At 48.2% G+C, this 8,870-nt stretch overlaps 1 protein-coding gene across 1 annotated transcript; it reads right to left on the reverse strand.

Annotated features, from left to right (window-relative positions):
• Positions 1-819: 819 nt before the first annotated feature.
• Positions 820-1,302, reverse strand: LOC128727854 (ATP synthase subunit delta, mitochondrial-like). The gene has a single exon (XM_053821805.1). The coding sequence runs from the start codon at positions 1,300-1,302 to the stop codon at positions 820-822; it is 483 nt and encodes a 160-aa protein (XP_053677780.1).
• Positions 1,303-8,870: the final 7,568 nt, after the last annotated feature.

The following is an 8,870-nucleotide window of genomic DNA, read 5'->3' on the forward strand; positions in this document are numbered from 1 at the left end:
GTAGAAACTTTTCCGCCCTGCTCGTGTCGTGATCGCTCCTGCAAGCCACCTAAGCCAAAGGAATGCACTCACGAAAGGCTCACGTACCCGGACCGCGCTCAGACGAACACGTACAGCTTCTGCGGAGGGCACCGAGCTGACGACAAAATTGCTTACGAGCGCCCGGGAAATTCATCCAATTAATCTAAGAAATAACGATCTTAATTACATTGCACCAAGCGGCAAAAGCAGCAGCAGCAGCAGTAGCAGTAGCAGCAAGAACAAGAGCAGCACCAGCAAACCAATCAATTTGTATTTTGCTCATCGCTTTTTTCCCTGGGTGGCATGAGATGGTGCGCCATTTTTTTTCCACCAGTTCCGATCAAACTTTGCCAGCGGAGGAGCAAAATTTCTTGCACAAGAGAATACCGGAAAAAGACGCAAACTGGCTGCTTAGCGAGTTCCTTGGAAGACCAACGGTACGGATCGGATGGCTTACTTCATAATTGCATTGTAACGGATTTTTAGTCCAGGCATCGCCAGGCGGGTTCGTTAATTGCACCGACAAGGAACGGTAGATTTTTCCAACCTTATACAAGTAATTAAACGTTAGCGGGAAGCTGGATAAGGTTGATAATCTTAACCCTTTGCTGCGAACCCAAGCAAACAACAAAGGAAGATACGACGCAATCGTCCCTTTTAGGCGTGGTTATAAATTACTTACCTTGGTATATCTTTTTTCATTTGTGTACTATTGTAGTAAATTTGACTTCCTTTTGTCACTTCCTTCGGTTTTATTGTGTGCTTTCACGCATGACTCCTCATAAAGGTGCTTCCATGCTAATTTACAGCTTGAACGAGCGCCTCAGCAACCTCCAGGGCAATCGCAGCTTCGGCCCGTGCAACATCGCCAGAAGCCGCAGCCAGTTGATTTTGCGCAGTAGACAGAATCTCACGACAGGCAGACGGATCCAGATCCTCCACCGGATGGGCTTCCTCCGCGAGCAACTGCACCGTGGCATCCGCGTTCACGGTTATGGTGCCGCTTGATACGAACAATTTCTTAACGCTTCCATCATTCTCGTACACCGTAACGACGCCCGGTTTCAGGATGGCCAGTGTAGGGACATGGTTCGCCAGAATGCCAAAAGCTCCGTTGAACGAGGGCACATCAACTTGACGAACGTGCACACCGTCGTAGAACACTTTGTTCGCAGCGGCCAAGGTGAAGGCCATCTCGTCGGAATAGCTGCGGGATTGCATCATTCGTAGAGCCAGTCGAGATTGAACGGCCAAACGAGTACATCGCAAAGCAAACGCCATTTTTCAGCAACCAATTTTCTGTTTTCGTTCCGAAAATGTCCCGAAATCAATTGAAGGAAACGAGCTTAAGTAAATTCCTGTACGCAGAAAGCACTATGGTGTTGATTACACTTCACTAATGGCCACAGCGATTACTGCAGATCAACTGTCAACCAGCGAAGGCAATTCAGGCTTCATTTGACACATTAAATGTCAACGCACGGTTTAAATCGTTCCTAAATTGTCCTTCCATTTTAAATATACGGCGTGCACGTTCGTTATTCAATTATCTCTGCAATGAACGGCGCTCTGCCCGGCACGTTTATTAGTATGATCAGCGTGACGCGTATCCGTGCTACATCCGTTTTCCACCGCTCTCCATGGCGGGTGCAAAATAGTTTCAAAAGCGGTTTGCGCTCGTTTAGTTTGATTTATGAAACGTTAATATTTGATTAATGCTGCCACCACGAAATTAGGATGCAATCAAGGGCTAATTCGTCAATTATTATTATTTCACAAACCGCACTAACTGGCACCGTTTTGTGGCGTCGACCACGCCTAGCCGCGTGGCACAATATGCTTTTCCGCAGCTACATCCGGTGAGCGCGGTGAACCGGGACGGGAGGGCTTTTCCGTGCCATATTCCCAGCCGCAAATTTCGAAACCACCGACGATCCCGGCGCTGATTAGCCTCTGCATGGCGATGAAAATTGATCCCTCCCCGAGCTGCCACACGCCACTCACTCACTGCGCTCCTTGCTATTCTCATTTTTGTATCGTTTCCGGTTTATCAATTATTCATCAATATCCTTCCAAAAGGCCGCCCCTAAGCCGGCACCGAAAAGCGTGCCTTGACGTCCGCATTGTTGGGGCCCGTTGCTGTTTTGGCTTCGTTATGGCCATTAGAGCCAGAAGTAACGCAAGCGATACTTCTTTCATCCACCTTCGAGTGCCAGGCATTTCCATTTCGGTTTCGGGCCGGATTTCCTCGCAGACCGGAGCCATTTCAAATCACTCTGATGCCGTGCCGTTTCGGATGGCCCCCGGAACTCGATGGCCGCGCCATCGTGCGGGCGAAGTTTGGTCCTTGTGGGTGTAGCGGTACCATCGACAAAATGGTGCCTACGGGATGGTATCAAACTGAATAGCGGCTGGAGCGGGCATCACAAGGGTAGGAAACAAAAGCACCGGAGTGAGCTAAAACGACCGAAAGCAATAATTTTCTGGTTAATTATTCAGTTTCAATTACTGGCTTGATGCTGCCCCTTTGAACGCAGCAAGGCGCAGGATGTGCTCTGAGCTATTTGTACGTGCTTTCCCTTTTTTTAGCCGGGCTAACCAACACAGCCCCAAGTGAGCACGGCTAATGCAATCTCCTAGGAATGTTCCCGAAAATGTTCGATTCACTTAGATCTGGGGCGTGGTTGAGGGTACTCGTTGGCAGTTTTGCTGCCGAACAGGTCCCACTGGAATTGTGTTGCCAGAGTCGTACCAAACGTTCAAGCCAATCATGAACTTTTAGGCCGGTGACCAAAAGCCCATTAAAATCATGCTCGAAATTAGGCAGAAAAAAAAATGCCGACCAGTGACGCAACAGGAATTTTCTCCAGAGACCCAGGACGAAAGGGCACGTGAATCAGTTCGCCGTTTTACGCAACAACGACCCCAGGGCGGCGTGAAGAAATCTAATTAAGGTTTATAATTAACAAATTTTATGTCCCACCGACAGTAAATTTAATGTTCCCAGACTCAGGCAAACGAATTTTCATTCGAGCACGTTCCATCACCGGTATCGGCAATAAAAAAAGAAAGAAAACAACAAACGACCCCCAGGAACGGACCGGTTCTCGTCCTTATTCCCGCGAGCGGCCGGCTTCATGCTTCACGGACATTACCATTAACGCGCAGAGCGACCTGAAGTCAGTCGGATGCTCCATCACCTCGCACTCACGACTGGCCCTCGGGGCCGGGAAACACGATGGAAGGCTGAAACACGATGAACGATTCGCGCTTTTTATCTTATCTAATCACCGGGCAATAAAACCGTAAACACCAGAAGTTCAAATTGAAATTAGATACATGGGTTTAGTGCTCGAACGCTCGGCCGGTTACGTCCGGGTACGATACGAGTCGCGTGTGGTGGTGACGTGGGTTTTTCCGCTTTGTGAAAATCCCACTTCCCACCCGGTTGTGTGTGGTGTAGGTACGGGAGTAAGTGCTTCCTGACTGCTCGAGCGCCACCGGGAAGAAAAGGGTGGCTTGTTGCCGGTTGTGTGGAGAAACCGCACAACACCACATCACGATATCTGTTGCCTCGAGCGTGAAGTTGTTTTCATTTTCAATTAATTTTCATTCGCCTTCATTTCCTTTCGTGCAATCGGACTCGCTCGTGGTCGGTCTGTGTGCCGGTGGTTTTTGACTCCTGCAAGTGGACGCCTGGTGGTCGCGGACACCACTGGCGGAAAATCGTATCTTTCACCTGCCCGAACCGTCGGTAGCAACATTCGCATCGGATAATGGAACAGAGGGTGGATATTCTTTAGCACTTTGTTGCTCGCACAGTGGCGGCGATCTTCACCACGATCGATGCCATCGTTCGGCACAACTGCAAGCATCGATGAACGGTGAAATAAATTACTTCTTTTAAACTGTTTGCCGACGGTAAATTGCGTGGTCGGGAGATACATCGTGGAAGGAAATGGCTCGTGTTGAATGGCTTTGAATTTGTAGCTTAACACTAAACGGAACCCGTCAAACGTCAAGTGGGATAGTTTTTATTTCAATTTTGTTATTGTTATTTATTTAAGAATGGCCTGGCCGTATTTAGATTTGAATAATTTTTTTGTGAGCTGAAAGGCATTTCCTCCCAACAGATCCGCAGATAGCCTTATCCCGGGCTGACTCGGTTAGTCTTCTGAATGGTTCTGTGACATGTAACACATGTAAGCTTTGGTAGATTTTTGAGAACTTATTTATTTGAATTTTTCCAAAGCAATATTCATACCTAGCCCTTCCTGAGTATTGTACGTATCACAGCAAGCCGGTATCGCTAACAGGAAGTGTCATTCTTACTGCTGTATCCGTTTTCACAGCCTACTGCACCAAATCGTTTGGACGATTGAGAAGCCATATTGGAATAGCTCAATCTCCACTCATCGCATACAATAAACGTCTTTTGTAATATGCAATCGATAAAGCGAATCATTTTCAGGGAATTATTTCTTCCACCGCTCTGCCCAATCCAATCGCAGTAATAACGTTCTTCTCCTTGATGCAGCCATCCGTTCGGGGAAGACTATCTGAACCTGGTGGTTTCCCCTTTGGTGAGCGAATCCTTTTTCGTTTCCATCGTGCCCACAGATTACCAGATGGGGTTTCGGGACGCCACGCCACGAAGCACAAATTGTCATACTTTGTTCTTTCCTCTTTGCAATCAAAAGGCAGCAGCACAAGCGCCAAAGCGACTGAGGACGGTGAACGACCGAAAGTACCTCAAGAATGCGAATGCTCCCAAGTGCAAGTGCATCCTCACAGCCACCACGTGGAGTGGGCTCGTTTAAAAATGTGTACTTCCGTGCGGATGTAGTTGTCACCGGGGGTACCTCCTTCGCCACCGAGCATAAATCATGCTAAGGACGACCGTACGACCGACTGCGGACGTGAGCCGACGTGCACAGGCACAGGACGAGCTGCAGGACCCGTACGACCCACCACACCCGACGGGCTCGACATGACATCGGAACTCTCGGATGTCAGCATCATATCAGCATCAACGACTGATGACACCATCACGGTGTCCTTCGGGCCCGTCCCGACGGTGGATCTATTTTATGCGCTCGCTCGTATCATCGGGCTGACATCGACTTTGACTGTTATTGAAATGCTGTGCCCCTTTGAGCGGAAGAATGCGCTCAGCGTTCCCGGTTCGGGTCGTGGCCCTGGTGCTGGGGTCCTGCGCAAAGGGGAATAGAAAAATCATATTTCACATTTGCAGAAAAATGCATCGATGACGTAAAGTGCTTCGCCGAGTGCTTTATTGAAAATCAATCATCTTTCTCCGATTCGCCATCGTGTCACCCGTTTCGATAGGCGGCTCAGACAGGTCGAGAGTGATACTGCTAGAAAGGGAGAGAGAAAGAGAGAGAAAGAGTAAAAAAGAAAGGGCTTCAGTGAAAAAGAGAAGAGGCATACTGATATCCAGAGAGAGCTTTCGTAGCACCAGAGCTTGATGGAGGCGCACGCAGGTACGGTAGGTCGAGTTTTTGATATCTATCTGTTGGGGCTCGTGCCCATGTTTGCTCACTTGCCGCTGCACGTAATAACGTGACGACAGTTTTCATCCCTCGACGGTAACCTTTTCCGGCACGCTCGATTGCCCGGTTGTGGGCAGAAAAAAAAGCATGACGTGATTTTAGCGGTTTGTCGAAGTAAAAAAAGGCTCGCTTCCAGGACGACACGTCGTTCGAAGACAGTGAAACAAGTAGCCCAACTAGCGAGCATCAGCACAACATCACGGCACACGCATCATCATCATCATCATTATTATCATCATCATCGATACTCATAAATCGCGCTCCGTAAATTACCCATTAAAAAGCGATAAAAATGTATCATCCAAGTTTTGAGGGCAAATAAAAATAGCATTATTGACTCCCAGCGAGACCCTCGACGGGCTGAACGGTCTGTCGCTCTAACCGACGGTGCGGTCCCGATTCGATCCGGAGCCAATTCCGGAATCATTAAACTAGTGGAAGAAAAATGGCCATAATAGTATGAGTAATGGTCTATTTGCCTCTTGTTTGGGAAGATGTTCCGGGAGCGTCGGGTCACGAGCCGGATCTTTGTGCTTGCCAGCGTCTTGAACGGACCGGGTTCTTATCTTCGTCCGTTCAGGCAAGAGGTTCGAAAGTTTTGCTTCTTCTTTGGCTCAAGAATCAAGACGCACGCTCGCATCAAGGCGCGTTGCACCTCGTTAAGTCCTATTTATGGGATCGTATCCGCTGGAAGGGATCGGTCGGATGGTTTTAGAGCGATAAATCAATCGAATGCACATTCGGGCAGAATTGTTCGCAGTTTGAGGGAAGCTTGGCAAACAAAAAACATGCTTTTTCGTGGTAAAAAATAAAAGCCCGTGGGCTGCTCGTGATTGGTTTGGTTTAATTCGATCACAAAATCGTCAGAACAGTGCGCCAGTCACCGGTGGGAACGCACTTCATCGAACCCCGGCTGGTTCAATATTAGCTTAACGAATAGGAAAGTAGATCTTTAATTTAACGAAAGCTTGTTCTGCTGCTCCACCAGGCCTACGTTTTCACCTCCACTACACCCAAACCGTTGCGAATCACTTTTTAATCTTGCCCCACCAACCGTCGAAGCGTTCAGGCCATTCTCGAGGGCGCGTTCTTTTGCATCGATGGTCAACTTTAGCGTCGGGGGCGCCTAAGTACAAATAAAAACTTCGTTATTGACGTTGCGCACAGCCTTTCAATGCAAATTACTTCCCAAGGCCCCCGGGCGGCTTCCTCTCGTGCAGGCCGGATAAATTGAGGAAATTTTATCGAACAAGCAAAAAATTGATTTTTCCTCCCACCACCGAAGCTGGAAGTCTCCATCCGAGCATGAGCTTCTCATTGTGCCGCTTGGGAAGTTTGGTCCCACGCGCGGATTACTTTCACAAAGTAACATTCATGCCTTTTTTATGAGCGTTTGAAAGATTTCATTATGCTTGACTTTTCGCCGCGCGCAAATGGACCCCGAGGGCCCAAAAGGCACAAGAAAACTAAACCGTACCGTTCTCCGGACGGGCGCTCGTGTCCGGTCAACTGATGGGACTTAAGTATGTTTTGCACTTTTGTTTTACTTTATTTTTTTACGCGTCTCAATTGCCAACGGGCAGGCAGGCGAAAACAATGCTCCTTCTCATAAGACGGCCATAAAACGCGCGCAAACACGCGCACATCCTCGGTCCGGTCACGAACGTTTCGGGGCGAGAAAGTGGATCGTTAGTTAATTTCCCTGGCCCGGCACTGCAGGCGATAGGAGAGGTTTTAATGTCCTGTCCGTGAGCATACGATGGACCCCTTTTTTTGCTCAAACCCACTCAAACCCAACTGGCGTCGATGGCTTTTCGCCCGCCAATGCTAAGATGGCCCGGGACGTTAACACCTAACAATCACTTTTCGGTGGCCCAGCCTCACACGTTGCCAAATCGGTTTCGGTCGGTGTCGTCCTGGGACGTCCTCGGTCCTCTCGCGATCCCACGTGGATGCATTCGTGTGCCACGCTGGAACGGCTCCTTTTCGGTGCCGGTGATAAAAATTAAATAAACATCCGACCGTATCTATTCGCCGTTTCGGTGCGAGGGAGCAGCAAATGTTTATGTGCACGATAAAAATAAATATTTGATTCGGTATCCCGTGGTCGTTTTTTTTTCTTGCTCGTTTGACCTCGCATCCACGTGGTCCGGTGGCGTAGCGTTATGCGTATATGGCGCAGCATACGCTCCCGTAAACGTACGTACTATTGTTTCAAGCGCTGCGAAAGCAGACCCGTTCAGCGATACGTTTTTGAAGTGCCTTTTGCGACCGTTTGGAGGGATGTTTTTAATGCAATTGCCATTTTTGTGAATGCTCCGGTGTGATAAACCCAACGCGATAAACCCCATCACCGGAGGATGCAAATGCAGGGTAGGGTAGATTTTTTTTATATATTTCTGTAGCCGTTGCTTTTATTTTAACTTGCGAAGGAACGCTTTTACACACGCTGAACAGATGAATGAGTAGCAGTCGAGAAGAAGCAGCAGCAGAAAAATGGTAATCCGTATCATACGAGATTTCTTGCTATTATTTCAAACCGCTTACGTCAGTTGGCGCTTTTGGCCGGAATCCATTCAATTTCGGATCATCTTACCGTCGCTATCGTCAGCGTACCGTTTCCATGGCAACGCGTAAAGCAACGGAGATCAACAACAGTTGTTTCAGGATCCAAAATAATACATAAACATTATTTCAATAAGCTTACGGTTAGTTCTTTTTGTTTTTTTTTCAGTTACCTCCAACTTCGACGGAGAAACTCTGGGGAAAAGCATCGAGCGCATTTAATTGAAAATCTGCCTCCACTCACCGTTCAATATCTCCACCAGATCCACTTTATCATCGTGATTTAAACGATTCCCTATTTTCTGCATGAATGCCATCCAATTGCATCCGCGCCCGGCGCAATTTTCCACTTTCTCTCTCTCTCTCTCTCTCCCTTTCTGTCCAATGCTCCAACGAGCCGTTCGATGCAGGCGGGCAAGACAGAAACGAGATACTTTTCTTTGCTGGAAAGTTTTCCCCCTCTCTCATCTCCTCCGGAGGCGGTCATGCCGGAAGAAATTTAATATTTCACAATATGTCGCAATAAATCAGTGTGTCAACCGACAAACAAAAAAACACCGCAACCGCTTGGCATCGGCGTGGTTGGGATGGCCTCTGGGCCCGGCCAAGATAAAGTTACTCACCCATTCCTCGCCGAAGGTCACCGGAAGGAAATGGAGCTGCTCGCTGGTTGGGTGGCAAAATAATAAAATTTCAATTTTGATAAAAATC

This window comes from Anopheles nili, chromosome 3, assembly GCF_943737925.1.
Source record: "Anopheles nili chromosome 3, idAnoNiliSN_F5_01, whole genome shotgun sequence".
Taxonomy (NCBI): domain Eukaryota; kingdom Metazoa; phylum Arthropoda; class Insecta; order Diptera; family Culicidae; genus Anopheles; species Anopheles nili.